The sequence below is a fragment of the Pelophylax lessonae genome (genome assembly GCF_965119305.1).
Source record: "Pelophylax lessonae genome assembly, chromosome: 4".
In the NCBI taxonomy this organism is placed as follows: Eukaryota; Metazoa; Chordata; class Amphibia; order Anura; family Ranidae; genus Pelophylax; species Pelophylax lessonae.
In genome coordinates, this window is record NC_138771.1 from 317,632,783 (window position 1) to 317,656,797 (window position 24,015).

At 41.9% G+C, this 24,015-nt stretch overlaps 1 protein-coding gene across 1 annotated transcript in view; it reads right to left on the minus strand.

Annotated features, from left to right (window-relative positions):
- The window catches only part of LOC309555144 (epithelial sodium channel subunit alpha-like), a gene marked incomplete at its 5' end in the record, with an annotated part of 69,203 nt that extends 50,987 nt beyond the window's left edge, over positions 1-18,216 (minus strand). The window contains 2 exons of the mRNA XM_082256983.1: positions 3,974-4,098; positions 17,720-18,216. Of these exons, the coding sequence (XP_082113109.1) occupies positions 3,974-4,098; positions 17,720-18,216 (622 nt within the window). The remainder of the gene's footprint in view (positions 1-3,973; positions 4,099-17,719) is intronic.
- Between the last annotated feature and the right edge of the window lie 5,799 nt (positions 18,217-24,015).

Here is a 24,015-nt window from a genome sequence, read left to right on the forward strand (position 1 = left end):
TTTATTGTACTTCACGTGTTTTTTTCTTATTAGCTCTCCAATTGCATACCGGTGAGTTCAGTATGTTTCATGGATACCCATTATTTGGGGCTATCAGTTTGATATGATTGTCCAAGATGATCAGCACTGATTTTTACCAAGCTGGTCTGAGCCCTTGTTTTGATTGATTTGTTAGACATTTGTGGGCATTTTTTCATGACGCTACTGCTCTCCACCGGTTTTGCCCGTCTTCCAGTCTGAGCACAGAGCACATGAGGGCAGCAAACAATTCATCTGTTGTTGCTGTACCCTGGTGTTACTCTGCTCATTAACTGGATTTCAATTTGCTCCTTGTATGCCATAAATCTTCATTGGTTCAGATCATTTATGATGTTGAATTTTTGCAGCGGATGCATGTAGTGTGCATGTTTTTAGCGACTAGGTAGTCAATTTTCTATGGTGGTGTGATGGAAGGTTTTTTGTCTATTTTAGCTCCCTTGTTCCTGGATTCAATAAACTTATTTTTTTTACTTGGAACTCTGTGGGTGTGTTTTTTGGAAAAATTACTCAATCTATACCTCTATACTCTATAGTATATGGGACTTTTGGACATTTTCTTCTGTATGTCCTCTCTTTTTCTAGAAAAACTAACACTGCACATCACCCTGAACATACCATCCCCACCGTGAAACATGGCGATGGCAGCATCATGTTGTGGGGATGCTTTTCTTTAGCAGGGACAGGGAAGCTGGTCAGAGTAGACGGGAAGATGGATGGAGCCAAATACAGGGCAATCTTAGAAGAAAACCTGTTAGAGTCTGCAAAAGACTTGAGACTGGGGCGGAGGTTCACCTTCCAGCAGGACAATTACCTTAAACATACAGCCAGAGCTACAATAGAATGATTTAGATCAAAGCATATTCATGTGTTAGAATGGCCCAGTCAAAGTCCAGACCTAAATCCAATTGAGAATCTGTGGCAAGACTTAAAAATTGCTGTCCACAGTTGCTTTCCATTCAATCTGACAGAGCTTGAGCTATTTTGCGAAGAAGAATGGGCAAAAATGTCACTCTCTAGATGTGCAAAGCTGGTAGAGACATACCTAAAAAGACTTGCAGCTGTAATTGCAGCAAAACGTGATTCTACAAAGTATTTACTCAAGGGGGCTGAATACAAATGCATGCCACACTTTTCACATATTTATTTGTAAAAAATGTTGAAAACCATTTATCATTTTCCTTCCACTTCACAATTATGTGCCACTTTGTGTTGTTCTATCACATAAAATCCCAATAAAATACATTTATATTTTTGGTTGTAACAAAATGTGGAAAATTTCAAGGGGTATGAATGTTTTTTCAAGACACTGTATTTAATTTAAATAAAATATTTATTTTCACCTTTTTTTAACCTTTGTTGCATATCAGCATGGCAGATCTCCTGAAGTTCCATTGCAGGCACTTTCTGCCTACATACGTACATGCACTCAATTAGAAGAGTATGTGACATGTGACAAAGCAGCAAAACAATTAGTAGACAGGGACATAGTGTTGTACCCTGTGGAAGGAGGTGCTTGTATATAGCAGGACCTTCTTAGCAGGACCGCCAGGTATTATTTTAATTAACAATGCAGATTTACAGAGTTTGTCAAGACAAAAACAAAACATATCGAGATTGAGAAGGACTTAATAATAATTAATAACATTAAAATGTTAAAGGTTTTGGTTAAGACTTTAGTGAGTGGGTTAACATATGCTCAATTATGGGACAGGGTCATCCAGTGCCCAAGCCAAAGAGGACAAACTACAACACACAGTGGCAAAGTTATAAAAATATCCCTGCGTCAGGAGTGTCACTGGAAGGAAAAATATGTCTCAGCTGAGGTAGTGTCATTGGAAAGAAAAAAATTTCCCGCATTACTGGAAAACAAATGCCCTTGCATTAGTGATGTCACCAAAGGGAAAAATGCTACTGTATTTGTGTTATCACTATAAGGAAAAATGCCCCTGCATCGGTAGTGTCTCTGAACTAAAAATTGTCTCTGCATCGGTAGTGCCACGGGCAAGATAAAACATTGTCAGTGGTGTCACTGAAAGAAAAAATATCAATGAGTCAGTGATATCACTAAAAAGGAAAAAATGCCATTGAGTTGGTGGTTTCAATGGAAGGGGAAAAAAGTCCCTATATCAGTGGTGTCACTGAAAGGAAAAAAATGTCCCTGGGAATGATAAAAGCTTTCATTCTATGCTATCTAGGTTCATATGATACCTCACATGACAAGGGAAGACAGAAAGAAGGCCAGTCCACCCTCATTGCCCAGTGGTGCCTCACTGAGATGGAGAAGTGTTCTCAGTAGGCACCTACTCTCTTCCTCCCCAGTCCCACAGTAAGCTGCAATTGGAGGAAGGATAGAGCACAATCCTCCCTCCAGGGACTATAGAGGCCCCTGTTCCTTCTGACCGGTGTGACGCTGCAGGAGAATGGAGTAGCTGAAACTCCCAGTGCACCATGACCACTCCACATACACTATATTACCAAAAGTACTGTATTGAGATGAAGATTATATACAGACAGGACATATAGAGAGAGAGAGAGAAAGAGAGTGCGAGTGCAAAACAGTTTGTGTTGTGTGACAGTTTTGCAGTTTTTTTTTCATTAGTGGGAAGGGCCGGCGTGCAGTGGTAATACACTATATTACCAAAAGTATTGGGATGCCTGCCTTTAACTGCACATAAACTTTAATGGCACCCCATTCTTAGTCCATGGGGTTCAATATTGAGTTGGCCCACCCTTTGCAGCTATAGCAGCTTCAACTCTTCTGGGAAGGCTGTCCACAAGGTTTAGGAGTGTGTCTATGGGAATGTTTGACCATTCTTCCAAAAGCGCATTTGTGAGATCAGGCGCTGATGTGGACAAGAAGGCCTGGCTCACAGTCTCTGCTCTAATTCATCCCAAAGGTGTTCTATCGGGTTGAGGTCAGGACTCTGTGCAGGCCAGTCAAGTTCCTCCACCCCAAACTTTCTCATCCATGTCTTTATGGACCTTGCTTTGTGCACTGGTTCAAATCATTTGGTGGAGGGGGGATTATGGTGTGGGGTTGTTTTTCAGGGGTTGGACTGGGCCTTTTAGTTCCAGTAAAGGGGACTCTTAATGTGTCAGCATACCAAGGCATTTTTGACAATTTCATGCTCCCATGAGCATGGGGATGGCCCCTTCCTTTTCCAACATGACTGCGCACCAGTGCACAAAGCAAGGTCCATAAAGACATAGATGAGCAAGTTTGGGGTGGAGGAACTTGACTGGCCTGCACAGAGTTCTGACCTCAACCCGATAGAAAACCTTTGGAATGAATAAGAGTGGAGACTGCCAGCCAGGCCTTCTTGACCTTACTAATGGGCTTCTGGAAGAATGGTCAAACATTCCCATAGACACACTCCTAAACCTTGTGGACAGCCTTCCCAGAAGAGTTGAAGCTGTTATAGCTGTAAAGGGTGGGCTAACTCAATGATGAACCCTACGGACTAAAACTGGGATGCCATTAAAGCTCATGTGCTTGTAAAGGCAGGCATTCCAATTACCTTTGGTAATATAAAGGCAGGTCTATAAATATTGGGACATCGACACAATTCTAATCTTTTTGGGTCTATAAACCATCACAATGGATTTGGGATGAAACAAACAAGATGTGCTTTAACTGCAGACTTTCAGCTTTAATTTGAGGGTATTTACATCCAAATCTATGTCTATGTCCCAATATTTATGGACCTGACTGTAGTGTATTAACACTGCACCCAGGGGCCTTCCAATGAATGAGAAAAAACTGCAAAACTGTCACACAACACAAACAGTTTTGCACTCACACTCTTTTTCCCTCTCCCTCTGTATATCCAGTCTGTATATAATCTGCGCAGTAATCTTTTCAGCAAATGTGCATCTGCTATAACACAGGTCAGTCACTTATGGGCTAGGAATTGAACGCTGATCTTGTAATCACCATAACTGAAGCCGGCTTTGGTGGCATTTAACACATCTGTTTGCTCAATCCTTGATGGCGGGTATTTTGGTCCATTGAAGGTATAACAGTTTCCAAGCTTCGGGTTCAAGAAAGTGGTGAAATAGCTAGAATACAAAAGGAAATATATAACAAATTTATACATTGGAAGAATGTATACATTTTGGATCTGTACTGAAGAGGTTTTAAGGTTAGATGGAAATTTCTTATCTGCATTGGATCTCTTCTGGTAGTAATAGAAATATTGCCCTCCCACATTTTCTTCTACGGCTGGCCATACGCAGTGCAAATTTCTTTTCTGCCACCTGTGGTGGCAGGAAATAAATTTGTGCGATTCCCCTATCAACACACAGTGATGATAGGGGAATCAGCCCTTGTGTTTTCCTGGCGGGGGTGGCAGGTGGGGAAGCCATCCCCGCTGGATGAAGACATTGATGATCGCTAGAGGCCATAGTAGCCGCTTGCGATAATCTGAAGCAAATCTGGCAGGCTAGTTGTACCCAAGTTGACTTCACACAGAAGGCTTTTTATCTTAATGCATAGAATGCATTAAGGCCCCTTTCACACATACAGTCCGTTTGTCCGTTTCTCATCCATCCGTTGATGGATGAAAAACGGACATCAATGCATCTCTATGTAAAAACGGATGACAACTGATGATCATCAGTTAACATCCGTTTTCATCCACGTCCGTCAATGTCCGTTTTTTTGAACGGATGAATGCCCTATTTTTCATCCGTCAAAAAAACGGATCGGACGAAAAACGGATGACAGCGGATGAAAAACTGATGTCAACTGATGACAATGGATGACAACGGATGAAAAACGGACGACAACGGATGAAAAACGGATGTAAAACGGATAACAACTGATGAAAAACGGATAACAACTGATGAAAAACGGATGAAAAACGGATAACAACTGACGAAAAACGGATGAAAAACGGATGACAACTGACGAAAAACGGATGAAAAACGGATGAAAAACTGATACATTTGACGTGACTGAACTGATGAACTGAACGGACTGTATGTGTGAAAGGGGCCTTAGATAAAAAAAAAAACCTTCTGACTTTACAACCCCTTTAACAAGGATTACAGTTCAAAACAATATCCTTTATCTACCTTATCCTTGCAATCTGGGATACTTCATCACAGGTAAGTGATGTGACTAAAGCTGTAGGGATTTTTTTTACGTTTTGCTAAACTTCAGCTTTAAAGTGGTATTAAACCCAAACAGAAAAATGTTATATGTTGCAGCTTACCAATTCTAGGAGGTCTTGGCTGCATTAGGTTTCTTTTTTAGACTTCCTTTCCTTTATTTTCACCGGGTGATCCTGCCAGTAAGTCTGTTGTTTTTCAACAGAATAAGTTGTTCAGCAGATGTAGCATTTAGGAGGTTAAGACAAATAATTTGCCAATGAGAGGGGTGCTTAAAATGGTCAGCTTTTATTTATATATGAAAAACCTTTAGAGTCGGTTCACACTAGCGCGACTTGTCAGGCGACTTGCCAGCCTGACAAGTCGCGCTCCCTCGCGGTCCATTGACCACTACAGGACCCGTTCTAATAGGAGCGACACAAGTCCTGTACTATTTCGGGGCGACCTCAGAGCGACTTGCATAGACTTCCATTATGTAAAGTCCCTGCAAGTCGCTCTGAAGTCGTGGTGCACGGGACTGCACAAGTCACCCCCGAAGTAGTAAGGAGTCGTGTCGCCTCAGTGTGAACCGGCTCTTATCCCAAAAGGAAAAAAAAATGTTTGTTTTAGTGAACCCTTATATAAACACCTGAAATATACACAAGATAATAAATATTATAAATTACATTTTTTTACCCTACCATATAGCTGCAATTGGGGTCTCTGATTTCTCCCCTTCCCCACTGTTCCTCCTTTGCTGGTGATAACATTCCTTCAGTTGTCAGACGTGCGGTATCTGACGTGACGCTACCTCGCCCCCTGAGACGCCGGCTTTTGTATCTACCGCGGGACGCCGCAATTTTACTGTGTCTGCTTGCTTTTATTGAAAAATTGTAAGTGCATTTCCTATTCAATTTTCGTTTACCATTTACTGGATTACGCTATGTGCCTTTTATTTCTTCCTTGCACTTTTGGTTCTTACTATCCCTGGAGCTGATTACGAGAGTCCATATCTAATACACATCTCCTCCCATGACAACTGAAGGAATGTTAATATTGTAGTCCTACATCTAAGCGCTGGGGGCCTATCCATTAATTTGGGGGCCTTAGTTTCTGGTAAGCAGCCATTTCTCATACTCCTCACTAGTGTATTCCTGCTTCACCACCTCCTTTGGATCACAGTCTTCCCTCTATCACCGTCCATCCTGGGTCTTGTTGTTCTATTGGTTCATTTTATTTTTGTAATGGACTCTTTTTCACTGAAATGCACAGTTTTTGATATGGATATGTCACTATATCACTTTATATGATTTGTATTTTTTGAGTATCACTTTTACATTCAATACCGGTTTGTTGTTAGCGCTACATATTTTATTGGGATTATTGTTTTTGGTTTTCTATAGATCAAGCGTATTTGCTGCTTTCATTTTCATTATCACATTTTTTCTCATTTCACATTTATAATTCTAGCGCAGGATTTTTTTGGATTTTATAATAAAAATGCTTAGGTGTGAATCGAGCCTAACACACACCTATCTGTCAATCGAACTATTAAAAATTATACATGGTCGTTTATTGGTAAAATATGTCTTTAATTTTGTTGTATTAAAAAAAAAAAAAATTATTACAGAAAGTATTCTTTTTATTAGTATAAAATATTTATTATTGCTTTTATTACCTGCAGATATCTTTGTTCACTGATTTTTCAATTTCACAGTGCGCTACTGTCAGCCTGTTTATTTCTGTGAAACTGAGAAGGCTAGCAGATGGGAAACAGGAAGTCTGGATGTAGAACAGTGGGCTGGAATGGTCAGGGCATTGCCGTCTCATCACACAGGGGAGTGGGCAAAGCCTTGACCTGACTTCTATTTTGATTATCATGCCAGGGCTTTCCATGGAATGCAAGAGCACCTCCCCCAATGATATAATGACTATACACTGTAGTCACCTCAGAGCGGCAAAACGCAAAAAAAGGACAATGGAGGCCTTTGGAAACAGAGGAAGCAGCATTGTATTTTGATTACCCAGTTAAACCCTGTAAGGTTTTATCCCCTTCATGACCAGAACATTTGTTGCTATTCAGCACTGCTTTTATTATTTGCTTTATATTAATCAGCACTTTTTTATTTTTCTGCAATATAAATGAAAAAAGACCAAAGAGTCTTTTATGAGTGGTTATGAGTAAGCGATCTACAGCATCGTGAAACGCGTCAACCCGACACGTCTGTTTGTGCACTGTCTGTTTGCTTCATTTATGAGGAATAAAGGAGTTCATTTGCTTTCATCTTACTACCTTGAGTGCGGTCTCAATTTTTGGACTTTTCTGCGTTTGGATGACGGATCTGACCTGCACCAGGCTTTGAACTTGCACCTGAGCGGCTTTCCCTTTGTCTGTTCCACAGGTCATGGTAAGGGCATGGCAAAGGTCATGGCACATGTGATAGTACAGGCATGGCACAGGTCATGGTACAGGCATGGCAAAGGTGATGGTATAGGCATGGTACAGGCATGGCACAGGTGATGGTACAGGTATGGCACAGGTGATGGTATAGGCATGGCATAGGTGATGGTACAGGCATGACACAGGTCATGGTACAGGCATTGCACAGGTCATGGTACAGGAGATGGTATAGGCATAGCACAGGTGATGGTATAGGCATGGCACAGTAGGTAAAGGCATGGCACAGTATGTACAGGCGTGGCACAGTAGGTATAGGCATGGCACAGTAGGTACAGGCATGGCACAGGAGATGCAGTGCTGCGGGCATGGTACAGGAGAATGTCCTGTATCATGCCCGCAGTACTGCATGAGGAAATTAAGGGGCTGCGGAGGAGTCTCACTTACCTTTCCGTGAGGCGCCTTTGATTTAAAAATCACCCCGCCCGGCGCCAATACGTCACCGCGAATGTGCAGCCGATGCTCGGGAAAACCCATACACGTTTTAAAAAGACAGTGACTCGAGTATAAGCCGAGGGGGGCATTTTCAGCATGAAAAAACATGCTGAAAATCTTGGCTTATACTTGAGTATATATGGTATATATATATATATAATGTGTGTGTGTATATATATATATATATATATATATATATATATATATTTATATACAGTATATGTGTGTGTATATATATATTATATATGTGTATATATATATATATATATATATATATATATATACACACATATACACACATCATTTTCTTTCCTCTATTGGTTACTAGATGGACTTGTGTCTTTTTTTCAGCCAGACTAGACTAACTATGATAAGCTGTACATTATCCACATTGCTGAGTTGGTTAAAAAGTTCTGAAAGTGTTCTTAAGAATCGTTTGATTTATCTTTTTCCAACAATAAAGGAAATAACTTACAGGGATTCTACATTATTTGGCTTAAAGGGACAGGATAGTGGTTTTGAATACATTTTCTTTCTTTGTTATGGCCTGGACTAAAAAATAATGAAATACTTTTTTAAGTCATGTAAACATAAAATATTGGAAAGTGTTTTGTATTTTCATATGCAACCAGAAGGTAGCACTCTATTGTCCATTTTCCCTTTTCTTTTTTAGCTATCTAGGTTTTTGTTGAAACAAGCTTATTTGTAAGTAGGGTGCAGCGCATGTGGCAGCAGTATCTCAGCTAGACAAGTGCAGTAGAAAACTTGTATTGAAGTAAGGCAATGACTGTTCACAATAATCCAGTGGAATGCCTGCCAAACCAGGTACTCTCACCAATTCCAATGATGTGAAGATGTCAGGTATCAGTTGGGTTGACAGCATCTGTTAAGAGAGTGGAATGCGGTCTGGCCATCCAGTGCCTCAAACAGGAAGCTGTCTAAAGGAGTTGCGGCCTTACGCTTTCCCTCCTCGTCAGGAACCTTTCCCTATTGCTAGTGCTGTCCCTAACAGGCGGGATACCTGTCCCTACTCTACCAATTTGCAAAAAGCATGCCAAGCCTGGGAGCCAAGGCTTTAAGTAGGCTCTGCCTGGCCCAAAATGACTGCTAGAGACACATGGTGTGTCAGCATCCAATCGAGTGCTTCCCAATTGACCCTGGAAACTAGTGATGAGCCGAACACGCCCCTGTTCGGTTCGTACAGAACATGTCGAACAGGGAAATGTTCTAGTAAACATGCAAACTCCATTAAAGTCTATGGGACACGAACATGAAAAATCAAAAGTCCTAATTTTAAAGGCTTAAATGCAAGTTATTGGCCCAAAAAAGTGTATGGGGACCTGGGTACTGCCCTGGGGGACATGAATCAATGCAAACATTTTTTTTTTAAAACAATCGTTTTTACAGGAGCACTGATTTTAATAATGCTTAAAGTGAAACAATAAAAATGAAAAATTCCTTTAAATATCGTGCCTGGGGGGGGCCTTAATGTGCCTGTAAATTAGCGCATTTGTGCAATGTTTGTAGCCTGCTACAGCAATACTGACATTTCTAAAAGAAAAAATGTAATTTAAACTTGCTCGCGGCTTTAATGTATTGTCGGCTCCCGGCAATACAGGTAAAAAAATGAAAAAAGCGGCAAAGGGTCCCCCCCCCCCCCCCAGTCCATACCAAAATTTGAAAAAAAAAATGGCGTGGGGTTCCCCCTAAAATCCATACCAGACACTTCTCCGAGCACACAGCCTGCCTGCCCCCCCCCCCCCTCCTGAACCATACCAGGCCACGTGCCCTCAACATGGGGACAGGGGTCTCTTCCCGACAACCGTGGGCTGTGGTTGTGGGGGTCCCCAGCCCCCTCCCCATGTGAATGGATATCGGGTACATCGTACCCCTATCCATTCACCAAAAAAGTATAAAAAAAATGAAGACAAAAGACAGTTTTGGAAAAGTCCTTTATTAAAAAATAAAAAAAATAGTGCCCCCCGATGCCGTTCTCCCGAAAATAGAAAAAAAAAAAAAAAAAGAAGAAGCTCGGGCGACCCATGTTCAGTCGCCAATGGCTGCGAGCACTGACCAGTGTGTTCTGGCTAGGGGACAGCCCCCCTGTCAGAACACAATAGAACAGTGAGGAGATTGCTGTACTAGCTCAGAATAGTTAGTACAGAGACCTCCTCGCAAGTTGCTTAAAAAAAAGCTTTCCATGTGTACCAGGCTTAAAAGTGTAGGTAGTAAGAACTACCTGAATCTGGCACAAGTGGCAGTACTTGAATTCTCCTTATAGTCTTTATAAGGCATTATATGTTGTAAGACCTAGTAAACCAGTTACCACTTTAAACTAAGCATATCAAAGCATTTCCTAGTGAATCCCTGTGGAAGCCATCACAACTCATTCATCTAAGTCCACAATCAATATGGATTTAACACGCATCTGTCCTAAACTAGCCTGCTTCCTCAATTTGTATTGTAAAGCTTAACTCCAGGCAACTATATAAAAATAGCATTGAAAATACATTTATTTTACATAGAACTAGTTTAAATACACACATATGACTTCAATTTCATGCCTAATGTAATCCTGTCATTATTGTACATCTGCTTCTTCATCAACCAATAAAATGTTAGGGTAAGTTTACAGCCGTGACCGGAAGTTCGGATTCTAATTGCCGCTTACTGCGGGCACCGAGTGGTCCATACCCTTATGCATCTATGTAAACTTAACTGTGTTACCTATTATTTTTAATTAAAATAATCTTATATACTACACTATAGAGTACCTGTTTATTATCTTTCATGAGTGAACTACTAAGGGGCATACACCTACGTTTGGCTATTTGTCTACAACATCCTCTTAGCCGAGCCATCATCACCATTGGAGCTTCACGGAGGAGTACTACATCTATGACAAACGCTTTGTATTATCCATTACTGAGGTGAGCAGCCACTGCACTCAATGTCGGATTCTATGTTGGGATTGTTCACATCAGTGACACTGTTTGATTGATTTGCATCATGTTTTGGATCATCATCTTTTGCCTCTTTACCAATATTATTTTCTGCACTTTGACATGGACTTCTATATTGAATTTCTCTTTATAAAATAATAAAAATAAAAAAAATAAAAAAAGTAAAAATATACATGAACATTTAATTAAGGATATATATATATTATTCACCTGGATTTTTGCATAGTTTCCCTGATATTTATTATTACTTTATGAATATTTAAATATTGTGTTTTATTTATGTGATACAGTTTGTGATTGGGTTCACACAGCAAATGCCGATTTTTTCACAGTTTTTTAGTTTCATTGGTATGTGGTGACACAACAGAAATCGGCAGCTTTTTCTCATGGCTTTTTCACTGTTTGATCACTTATACATTTCACCTTTATTATTATTTACATTTACTTCACTGGTAGCGCATTGGTCATTCGTCTTTATTTACCCACAGGGAAATATTTTTTCCTCAACAAAAGTGGAGTTACGCTTTAAATGTAGTATAACCTGCAGAGATGTCCACAGCCTTGGCAGGAGAGCCTGCATTACAGGAACGACTGATTAGAGGAAAATCTTCTGGCAGTTAAAGCAGCATTCATAGAATATATGAATATTAACGTTATCCTTTCTCCTTGAATTCAGCTTCAAATGTAAAGACAGTTATTTTTCTTTAGTTTTGGATTTGGTAAAAAAGAGTTAAACCCCTTTTTGTTTTGGTATGTGGTCTAGGTATGTGGATGCCTTAAGAGTTCCCTTCACTGGAACTAAGGGGCCAAGCCCAACCCCTGGAAAATAACCCCATGCTATAAGACCCCCTCCACCAAATGATTTGGACCAGTGCACAAAGCAAGGTCCATAAAGACATGAATGAGTGAGTTTGGGGTGGAGGAACTTGACCAGCCTGCACAGAGTCCTGACCTTAATCCAATAGAACACCTTTGGGATGAATTTGAGTGGAGACTGCGAGCCAGGTCTTCTTGTCCACATCAGTACATGACCTCACAAAAGCGCTTCTGGAAGAATGGTCAAACATTCCCATAGACACACTCCTAAACCTTGTGGACAGCCTTCCCACAAGATTTGAACCTATTATGGCCGCAAAGGATGGTCCAACTCAATATTGAACTCTACAGACTAAGACTGGGATGCAGTGGCGTAGCATGGGTTGTCAGCACCCGGGGCAAGGCAAGTAATTTGCGCCCCCTAACCTGCATGATTTCAGCACTCGAGTCTCTGAAACCCTTACCCCCCCTAAGCACATGTATTGTTTGCTATGAAAATACTGATGTAATTACTAATTAAAGTAAAATGCATCTAAATACAGGTTTGAATGACCAGAGTGCCCCCTTTCAATGCAGAGAGACCAGCGTGCCCCCTTTCAATGCAGAATGACCAGCGTGCTCCCCTTAAATGCAGAGAGATCATCGTGCCCCCTTTCAATGCAGACAGACCAGCGTGCCTCCTTCAATGTAGAAAGACTTACCTGCAGCCGCGGCTTCTCCTCAGTTCCCCGCGTCTCCTCGAGTCCTCCTCGGCCAATGGCATGCGTTCGCCTTTCGGCCAATCAGGAAGCGGGTCTGGGACCCGCTTCCTGATTGGCCAGGAGGATCTGTGTGACAATAGCAAATTTTACTTCGCTAATGTCACACAATGGGGGGACTCAGGGCGCACTGCTCTGCGCCCCGGGTCCAGCCTTTTTTGAAGCCTATTAGAGCCTCTGGCTCTAATCAGGTGATTAAAAAAAAATCCACTCTGTGACAGCACCAAGCTGCTGACTTACTCGCTGCGAAATTGACCGAGCAGTGAGGAGAGGCAGCATAGGCCGGGCTTGGTTTCAGGGGAGGACTGGGCCAGGGGGCAGGGGGACAATTGCCCCCCGGGCCACTCTGATGCCCCATAAAAAAGGCTGCATCGCTTCTGCCACTGACATGCTGGTGGTGAAGAGAAGTAAAAAGTCCCCACTGCTGACCAACTGAGTGCAGGATAAAGTCAAGGACAGAGCCCTGCCCCCCCCCCCCCCCCAGCATGGATGGTGTAAGCTGTGTCTGAGCAGAGACCAGTTCTATGCCCCACTGGAGACTCTCCTCTTCCTGCCAGCCCTGACGGAACTGTCTCAGCTCCCCCCAACTGCCCCTGCTGGCCAGGTGGGGAAACCAGATTCGGCTGGTGAGTAGAGTACCTGAAGCGGAGCTTCAGCCTGGAATGGGGGTCAGGAGAAGGCCCGGGAAGAGAGAGAGTGGGAGGGGGGGCTGAGTCGCTGCACCATGGGCCTCTGGTTTGTACTTGCTCCCTGGGCTGAAAGTTGCCACCCTACACCAATGGACAGTTGAGGCACAGTCCAGCCCCACCCAAACCCGCCATTTGGACATCTCCCAGCCTAAAGATGGAGGCAGCCGCAGACAGTGTGTGAACTGTGTATGTCAGAGTCAGACAGACAGAGTGACACTGCAGATGCGCCCCCCCAGATGTTGCGCCCGGTGCGGCCGGACCCCCCTGCACCCCCCACGCTACGCCACTGCTGGGATGCCATTTAAGGTTCATGTGTGTGTAAAGGCAGGCGTCCCAATACTTTTGACAATATAGTGTAAGTCCCTATTGGACCATTTACCCTCATTTATTACGGTAGTGACAACTCTAAAATGTTGGGTTTACCCCCGCGTTCTTCTTCAGTGGTAATAATCTCCAACCGCCTCTAAAGACAGCAATATAACTTGACAGACAGTCTAACCTTTCCCACTCTACACAGACCTAAAATATCCAAAGTTTATCCCTGAGATACACTTTAACTGTGCTATGTAGACTTTTCTACGTTAGCTTCTATAGTATGACAAAAAGCCAGCGGAGTTTTGGAAAATGGGAAATATAATCTCTGCTGACACAATCCTAAACCATGACGTATTGACCCATAATTGTCATTAACCCCTTTACAACCACCTAACACATATTTTCAGCATCCAGGAGGTGAGCTTTAATCCTGGGCACCACATCACTGTGTTTATGATAGGAGTCTGCTCAATTGCGCACCCCTAGCACCCTCTGTTGGTGACAGCCCTGGGTCTCTACTAACGATCTAGATCTGGGGGAACTGGATCCAGGTCACAAAATTGGTGTGAAAGCCTCTGATCATAATGATTAGGGATGATCGAACGGTTCGGGTCGACCCTCGGTTCGACCCGAACATTGGCTGTTCGAGGTTCGGCCGAATTTAGAACTTTTTGCCCAAAAAGTTTGGAATTCGGCAACCAGAACCGACCAAAATGCAAAGGGACAGGAAATGGGCTTTAAAAGCCCATGATTGGACCAGAACCATTAGCAAAAGCCAATTGAGGGGGCAGGAGAATGCTAGAAATGTGATTGGAGTGACTAGGGGGTCCATAGGCCAATCCTTAGTGAATACGCCCCCCAGTATATAAGATAGCCCCCCGCTAAATTCCTAGCATTGTTATACAGGGACATGGAAGAGAGTGGAAGCAGTTCGTGGACTTCTGCTACAAAGTGTCATTTAGCATTTATTAGTGTGAGGAAAGGGATATCTAGTGTAGTTAGGGTGCTCTTTTACACTTTAGTTAGCTTTAATTATTCAGTTTCTGCAGGGAAAGTGTTAAGTGCCAGGGTGACCGTAGTGTAGTGTAGGGTGAACTGACAGTGACTGCTATGGCAGGGTGACCAAACCCTTCCATATCAGGGTGACCGCTATAGAGAAAAGCTAGTTTCTCTGAAGTCACTTTTGCTGCAGTAATATGGCTTCGCCCCTGTCAGCTTGCTTTTTGGCTGCAGGCGTCTATAGGGATTTTTTGAGCACATGTTTGGAGTCAGGCATGACATCTGAACATGTGTATAGGGGGTATATATACACACCCATGTATGTATATATACACCTGCACATATATAGGTGTGAAAGGAGCAGAAAACACTACTTGCGCTAATGAAATAATTAACACCAATATAGTTACGCTCCTATCACACCTATATATGTCTCAGTGTAAAATACATATAAGTATGTGTGTATATATACCACTATACACAAGTTCAGAGGTTTTGCCTGCCTCCAAAAACCCCCAAAAAATGCCTGCAACAACACACCTGGGCGTTTTTTTTTTTGGCGCTAGCGTTTTTTTGGGCATTTTTTTGGGTTCTTTGGAGGCAGGCAAAACATCTGAACTTGTGTATAGTGGTATATATACACACATACTTATATGTAATTTACACTTAGACATATATAGGTGTTATAGGAGTGGAGCCATATTCGTGTAAATGATTTCATTAGAGCAAGCATATATTTCTGCTACTATCACACCTATATATGTCTGTGTGTATATATACCCGTATGCACAAGTTTAGATGTTTTGCCTGCCTCCAAAGACCCCAAACAATGACCAAAAAAACGCTTGCTACTAAACCGGCAAGGTGTGAAAAGAGAGAAGCCACTAACCTGTTCTATAAGTGACAAAATACAAACAATCTTTTTTTTATGGTTCTGGACATGCTACAGAGCTGAAACTTCACAGGTACACTTTTTAGACCCCACAGATACTAAATCCAAAGATATTTTTTTTTTTTTTTTCAATAATTGGCTCTCTATCAAAAATGACAATTTTTAAGAACTTTTTTTGTGTGATTAATAGTCTCTGGGGTATGACTCAGAACCCTAGGCACTTTTTAGGGGCATTTATTGGGTTTTAGGGCTTCAAAATGGTGTTTTTTGATTACCGAAGTTCGGGTCCCATTGATTTCAATGGGGTTCTGAAATCCGGGCCGAACTTTTGGGAGGTTCGGGTGTTCTGGTCGAACCGAACTTTTCAAAAGTTCGATCATCCCTAATAATGATCACTCACTTTGGAGCCTTTTCCTTTGTTGTCACTGACGGGAAAATTTGAAGGGGCAGGAAGGAAAACTTTTCTCGATCAACGAATCTTGGGGCAGTGTATGTGGTTATCGCTCAGAAACTACATTCATTTTAAAATTAAATGTTAAAAGCAAAATACAATTTTCGAACGACATTTGTCTATTCATCGAATGTTCAAAGAATGCTCGTACGAATATTCCTACAAACATTCTGGTCCAAAAATCTATCTGTGTAAGGCCAGCTTTAGATCTATTTCACACTATTGTAGCTCTGTGAGCCAGGTTTGCCTGGGCACAGCAGTCCATTAATTTGAATGGGCTGTTGTGCCTGGGTTTCATGCACTATTTTTAAACGCTTTTGCACCATGCGATTTCCCGGCAGTTCCTGCACCCGCAAATACGCTGCATTTTTAGTTGTGTGGGGGTGCCATTAGGAATGAACATCAGCTCAGAACATTTTGTTTGGCGGTGGTACAAGGTAATGACATACAAATATACAGCTTACTTTAACTGCTTGCTGACTGCTCTATAGCAGTTTTTTCTGCTATAGGCCACCTGTCCTCGCAGGATCACATATATGTACGTGATACTGCACTTCCGGATATCGGGCACGAGTGCACGCCGGCGGCGGCTCACTCCCGCTGTTATTCTACACTGCGGGAGCTGATCAGCAGGTCTTGCAGGCTTGATGTCAGCCAGCACCCACTGATCATTCTGTATACAGACAGAACGCCGATCTGCCTACGTAAACAAGGCAGATCACCGTTCTGTAAAGCAGGAACACTGATACATGCCTTCCACTAGTAAAAGCACCTCCTCCACTACACCGAATCAACAGCTAGGCACACCTTTTGATTGCCCCTGATGTTAACCCCTTCCCAGCCAATGTAATTAGTACAGTGACAGCGCATATTCTTAGCACTGATCACTGTATTAGTGACACTGGTTCTCAAAAAAGTGTCAGTTAGGTGTCCGATTTGTCTGCTACAATATCGCAGTCCCGCTATAAGTTGCTGATCGCCGCCATTACTAGTAACAAAAATTAAATATAGTTAAAAATTCTATAAATATATCCCATAGTTTGCAGATGCTATAATTTTTGCGCAAAGCAATCAATATACGCTTATTTTAATTTTTTTTTTTTTAACCAAAATATGTAGCAGAATACATATTAGCCTAAATTGATGAAGAAATTTGATTTTTTTAAATTTTTTGGGATATGTTTTAGAGCAGAAAGTAAATAACATATATATATATATTTTTTAAATTGTTTGTCGTTTTTTGTTTATAGCGCAAGAAATAAAAATACAGAGGTTATCAAATACCACCAAAAGAACGCTCTATTTGTGGGAAAAAAAAGGACATCAATTTTATTTGGGTGCAGTGTCGCCGAACACGCAATTGTCAGTGCCGTAGCGCAAAAAAAAAATATCTTATCAGTGCAATATCACAAAAAATGGCCTAGTCATGTCTTCCGGAGCTAAAGTGGTTAATAAAAATTACTATTTTGGGCCAGTTCTTCTTTGATAAAAAAAATCTGAAGATATCTATTACTATTACCCATCGAATGAAAGCCCAATCTATCCTAAAAAAAAACAAAAAAAAAAACAAGGTGCATTCAACCTGGATACACTAAGTAGTTGCGATGATATGTACAGTTTTTCTAACACATGCCAACATTGCAAAATTGGGCTTGGGCGTTAAAGTTTGTTTTGACCTTGGTCATGAAGGGGTTAATAACTTATTGACATACACCACTGAGTAATTTATACAGAATTTAGGGATCCAATAATAATATTAATAATAATAAATATATAATGGTATCTATAAGTATTTAGTAGATGATTTACTGACCTTTCATTACAAACCTCATCGTGAAAAACGCAGGAAATCAGCATGTCCTTTAGTTGGTGTCCCAGTTCCATCTGATCCTGGGTACTTAGCTGAGACAAAGCAAAAGCAAAATTTCTTTCATGTTGGTGACCGTGCACCCCCTCTTCAATGTTATCTGGTGATGGATCTGTCAAATAGTCCATTAGAGAATGATACTTTGACAAGTTAAGTTGTGAAATTCTGGCGCGATTAAGGTTGCAAAATGTCACAGCTGGAAAGGGAAGCCTGGCACTGTTGACAAGCGTGACCTTTTCTTGGGTGGGGTATTGCAGATAGGTAGCCGTTAACTGACTGCACTGCCACAGCATACAGCCTAGCACCAGCAACACAAATGCTGTCCAACAACAACTTCTCCACCGATCCTGGGAATGTATAATATTGGGCACTCCATGAGCGCTGGTATGACGTAGGGTACGGCTGCAAATTGACCGTAAAGAGGTGCTCTGCTGCGAGGTCATGTGTGAGCAGTTCTAGAAGTCCAGTACATTAAATCATCAGCCTATAGATGAAATAGGATGGGAAGAGTTGGCGATTGTCCTAAATTATTGTCACCACTTCATTCGGATTTAAAAACTCAGTTGTCAGTACCAAGAGCTTACTGGTCAGTAAAGTCAGGAAGTCTATGGTTTATATAACCCAATTAACATGAAGCGATCCTTCCCTGGAGATCCTACCTTGCTGTTAATTAGAGGCCAGGTAATTAAAAAAAAAAGGGAAAGCGGCTTTAAATAATCTTCAGCAGTCCCAGTACAGGGAGTACCAATCTATTTACTTGTTTCAAAAAGAGATAACAATGATGTCTCAGCGTCATAATTTCTGGAGCATGAAATAACCGTAACAAACAATTATGATTAATGAGTGCTCTTAGTGACTTTGTAAATAAATAAAAAACTGAAAAATGAAAGAAAATGGCACAAGGAATATGGGTTGGTAAACAGTAGCAGATGTCCCTCATTTTAGAGAGCGGTCAGTACATGGTAAAATAGAGGATTATATATGCAAAAGTGGTTATTATAGTTTCTAAACATATTACAGTTTCTGCCTTACAGAGAATATAAAACCATTCAGATAAATTCCTGCTCTGAAAGAAAGGACAATATCATGTCCTTATCCTTAATGAAGTCTCATTATCACAATCACATATTAGCGGCAATTCTAAATAAAAGCCAAATCATCTTTTAGAATGTGTTTGGACGACGGGTGCCAGAGCACCCTTGCAACATGTAAAAAACCATAGGTATGTGCAGCCTATTGCATTAGGCCAGGGGTCTCCAAAGTACGGGCCACGGGCAGAGTTGTATAAAGTACTCGAAACCCATACTTGAGTAAAAGTACAAAAGTGACTTAAGTGGAAGTGCTCGATCAAAAAGTGACTTGAGTAGAAGTACTAAAGTATTCAACATTTTTTGTACTTTTTTGTAGTTTTTTTAAAAAATGTTGCTACGTAAGTACTGAAAGTAAAAGTACCAGTAGTTTTGAAAAAAAAATTGCTACTCAAGTACTGAAAGTAAAAGTACAAGTACTGTGTTATGTAGTTATTAAAGAAAGAAGTCAAAAGTTTGAACATCATATTGTTTTTTATTATTTCAAATGCAGTTTTTATTTATACATACAGTAGCATTTATCTTCGTATGCGCTGATAATACACATGTTTTGAGCTTCATGAAACCTGCCATCTACTGTTCTGGCAGTGGTAATTTTTATAATAGTAACGAGTAACTATGCAGCACAAAAAAAAAATATCAGAGTAGAAGCATTGAAATCATCTAAAAAATGTAGTGAAGTAAAAGTGGAAGTAGGAGAAAAAAATTCTACTCTAGGAAAGTACAGATACCGCCTTTCCGTACTTAAGTACAGTAGTGAAGTAGTTCTACTTAGTTACTGGCCACGGGCCACATTCAGCCTTTGAATTGTTTTTTTCCGGCCTGCAGAGTGAGTCCTCAGACTCACTGCAGGGTCGGTTTCTGCTCAAGCTTTGTCAGGTAGCAGGACCTGCGCTGCATACTCACCCCTGGCAGTATACAGTGCAGGTCCCACAGCCTGACAAAGCCCGCCAAACCAGCGCCCTACTAAGTTGTTGATTGCTGGGACCTGCTGCACCTCCCAGGTCCCTCTTAGCATCAGTGTCTTTTACCGCTGTCACATGCCTGACGAAGGGCTCCTGCGTGGCTCCGAAACGTTGCACTGTTTTTTGATGTGATCTTTTTTGCAATAAAGCTTTTGGACTGCTTTTGCAAGATCCATGGTGTGCTGGTGAATATGTATGTACCTGTAACAGAGCCAGTGTCCAGCTGGTGATCGCTTCAGCACCCAATCTATATATGTGCCTATATACCAGGAAGGTGTGCGATGGGAATATGAACTTTACTTTATTTTACCCCTGTAATTTTGCATACTTCTTGCCTGTGTAACAGCTGGGCGGAAACCGGAGATGCAGCAGAACAGCACTTCTCTGATGGGGACACAAATGTGGAGAGGTGGCTTTAATGATGGACACAAATGTGGAAAGGGGTGCTCTAGGGGGGACACAAGTCTGCAGGGGTCTCTGATAGGGACATGTATGTGCAGGGAGGCTCTGATAGGGACAGAAATGTGTGTGTGTGGTTGGAGGAGGGGCTCTGATGGAGATACAAATTCTCAGGGGGTCTCTGATAGGGACACAATTGAGGTGGTCTCGTCTCTGATAGGTATACAAATGTGTGGGGGAGCTCTAAGGAGGCCACAAATATGCGGGGTTCTCTGATAGGGACACAAATATTCAGGGGGACTCTGATGGGGACACAAGTATGCAGGGGAGCTCCTATGGGGACACAAGTATGTGGGAGGGCTCTAATGAGGACACAAATGTGTAGCGGGGGGGTCTGATGAGGATACAGTGTGTGGGGGGGCTCTGATGGGGACACAAATGTGTTTGGGGGCTTGGATGGGGACACAAATGTGCAGGGGGCTCTGATGAGGACACAAATATGGAGGGGGTTCTGATGGGGACACAAATATGGAAGGGGGCTCTGATGGGGACACAAATATGGAAGAGGGCTCTAAGGGGGACACAAATATGCAGGGGGGGCTGATGGGGACACAAATATGGAAGGGGCTCTAAGGGGGGCACAAATAATATGCAGGGGGGCTCTGATTTGGATACAAATGTGGTAGGGTCTGGTAGGAACCAAATGTACAGAGGTACAGTGCCTTGCAAAAGTATTCGGCCCCCTTGAACTTTTTGACCTTTTGCCACATTTCAGGCTTCAAACATAAAGATATAAAACTGTAATTTTTTCTGAAGAATCAACAACAAGTGGGACACAATCATGAAGTGGAACGAAATTTATTGGATATTTCAAACTTTTTTAACAAATAAAAAACTGAAAAATTGTGCATGCAAAATTATTCACCCCCCTTAAGTTAATACTTTGTAGCGCCACCTTTTGCAGCGATTACAGCTGTAAGTCACTTGGGGTATGTCTCTATCAGTTTTGCACATCGAGAGACTGAAAGTTTTGCCCATTCCTCCTTGCAAAACAGCTCGAGCTCAGTGAGGTTGGATGGAGTGCGTTTGTGAACAGCAGTTTTTAGTTCTTTCCACAGATTCTCGATTGGATTCAGGTCTGGACTTTGACTTGGCCATTCTAACACCTGGATATTTTTATTTGTGAACCATTCCATTGTAGATTTTGCTTTATGTTTTGGATCATTGTCTTGTTGGAAGACAAATCTCCGTCCCAGTCTCAGGTCTTTTGCAGACTCCATCAGGTTTTCTTCCAGAATGGTCCTGTATTTGGCTCCATCCATCTTCCCATCAATTTTAACCATCTTCCCTGTCGCTGCTGAAGAAAAGCAGGCCCAAACCATGATGCTGCCACCACCATGTTTGACAGTGGGGATGGTGTGTTCAGGGTGATGAGCTGTGTTGCTTTTATGCCAAACATAACGTTTTGCATTGTTGCCAAAAAGTTTGATTTTGGTTTCATCTGACCAGAGCACCTTCTTCCACATGTTTGGTGTGTCTCCCAGGTGGCTTGTGGCAAACTTTAAAACAACATTTTTTATGGATATCTTTAAGAAATGGCTTTCTTCTTGCCACTCTTCCATAAAGGCTAGATTTGTGCAGTATATGACTGATTGTTGTCCTATGGACAGAGTCTCCCACCTCAGCTGTAGATCTCTGCAGTTCATCCAGAGTGATCATGGGCCTCTTGGCTGCATCTCTGATCAGTCTTCTCCTTGTATGAGCTGAAAGTTTAGAGGGACGGCCAGGTCTTCGTAGATTTGCAGTGGTCTGATACTCCTTCCATTTCAATATTATCGCTTGCACAGTGCTCCTTGGGATGTTTAAAGCTTGGGAAATCTTTCTGTATCCAAATCCGGCTTTAAACTTCTCCACAACAGTATCTCGGACCTGCCTGGTGTTTTCCTTGTTCTTCATGATGCTCTCTGCGCTTTAAACGGACCTCTGAGACTATCACAGTGCAGGTGCATTTATACGGAGACTTGATTACACACAGGTGGATTCTATTTATTATCATTAGTCATTTAGGTCAACATTGGATCATTTAGAGATCCTCACTGAACTTCTGGAGAGAGTTTGCTGCACTGAAAGTAAAGGGGCTGAATAATTTTGCACGCCCAATTTTTCAGTTTTTTATTTGTTAACAAAGTTTGAAATATCCAATAAATTTCGTTCCACTTCATGATTGTGTCCCACTTGTTGTTTATTCTTCACAAAAAATTACAGTTTTATATCTTTATGTTTGAAGCCTGAAATGTGGCAAAAGGTCGAAAAGTTCAAGGGGGCCGAATTCTTTCGCAAAGCACTGTATGTGTGAGACGGTAACACAGATGTAAGGCCCTGTGCACACTGGAAGTTTAGCCCCCGTGCATGATGTTACAGCATTTGGGTGTGAGCAGGGGATACAGGTGCACCATCCGGCTCTACTGCTGACAGCCTGTCAAATTCTATTCTATTCGGCTGCAGATTAATTTATAAATACGAAATGTATGTGACAATCAACTGTGAATTACATAGTTACATAGTTACATAGTAGGTGAGGTTGAATAAAGACAATAGTCCATCCAGTTCAACCTGTGTAGGTGTGTGTGACTGTAATCATCTAACATAGCCCTTTATCTCCTGATCCTTGAGATGTAAGTCTAAGAGTCTTTTGAAAGTCACCATACTACCCGCAGAAACCACCTCTTGTGGTAGACAATTCCACAATCTTGTAGCCCTAACAGTAAAGAACCCCCCACGTTGCCTGAGGTTAAAACGCTTCTCCTCTAATCGCATTGTATGTCCTCGAGTCCTCATGCAATTCCTTCGAATGAACAGCTTTTTTTCTAAGCTGAGATCCCCATTAAGATATTTATAAATTGCTATCATGTCCCCTCTCAGATGTCTCTTCTCCAGGGAAAATAAATCGAGCGATTGCAGCCGCTCTTCATAGGTAAGGTCCTCCAATCCCCTAATTAGTTTAGTTGCCCTTCTCTGGACTCTCTCCAGCTCCAACACATCCCTCCTGAGGACTGGCGACCAGAACTGGACAGAATACTCCAGATGCGGTCGGACCAGAGTTTTATAAAGTGGAAGGATTATAGTCTTATCTCTGGAATACATCCCTTTCTTTATGCATGCTAATATTCTGTTGGCTTTGGAAGCTGCCGCTTGGCATTGCATGCTGTTGCCTAATCTATCATCAACCAAGACTCCCAGATCTTTCTCCATTTTTGAGTCCCCCAAGGGTTCCCCTCCTAACATGTATTGTGTTTTTATGTTTTTGGTCCCCAAGTGCAAAACCTTACACTTCTCCACATTAAACCTCATTTGCCATGTCGTTGCCCACTCCGTAATTTTGTCCAGGTCATTCTGTAGGATATCTGCTTCATGCTGTGCAGTTATTGCCCTGGCCAATTTTGTGTCATCTGCAAAAATTGATAACGAACTACTGATCCCGTCCTCAATGCTGTTTATGAATAAATTGAACAAGGTTGGTCCCAGGACTGAGCCCTGGGGCACCCCGCTTACTACCTCAGCCCAGTCTGAGTATGCGCTGTTTATTACCACCCTTTGGACACGGCCTTTTAGCCAGTTCCGTATCCAAGAGCAAACCCTGCTGTCGATACCTGCAGACCTTATTTTATAAATTAAGCGCTTGTGGGAAACTGTATCAAACGCCTTAGCGAAATCCAAGTACACCACATCCACTGGTCTCCCCCTATCTAGCTCACAGCTCACTTCCTCGTAGAATGCTAAGAGATTGGTT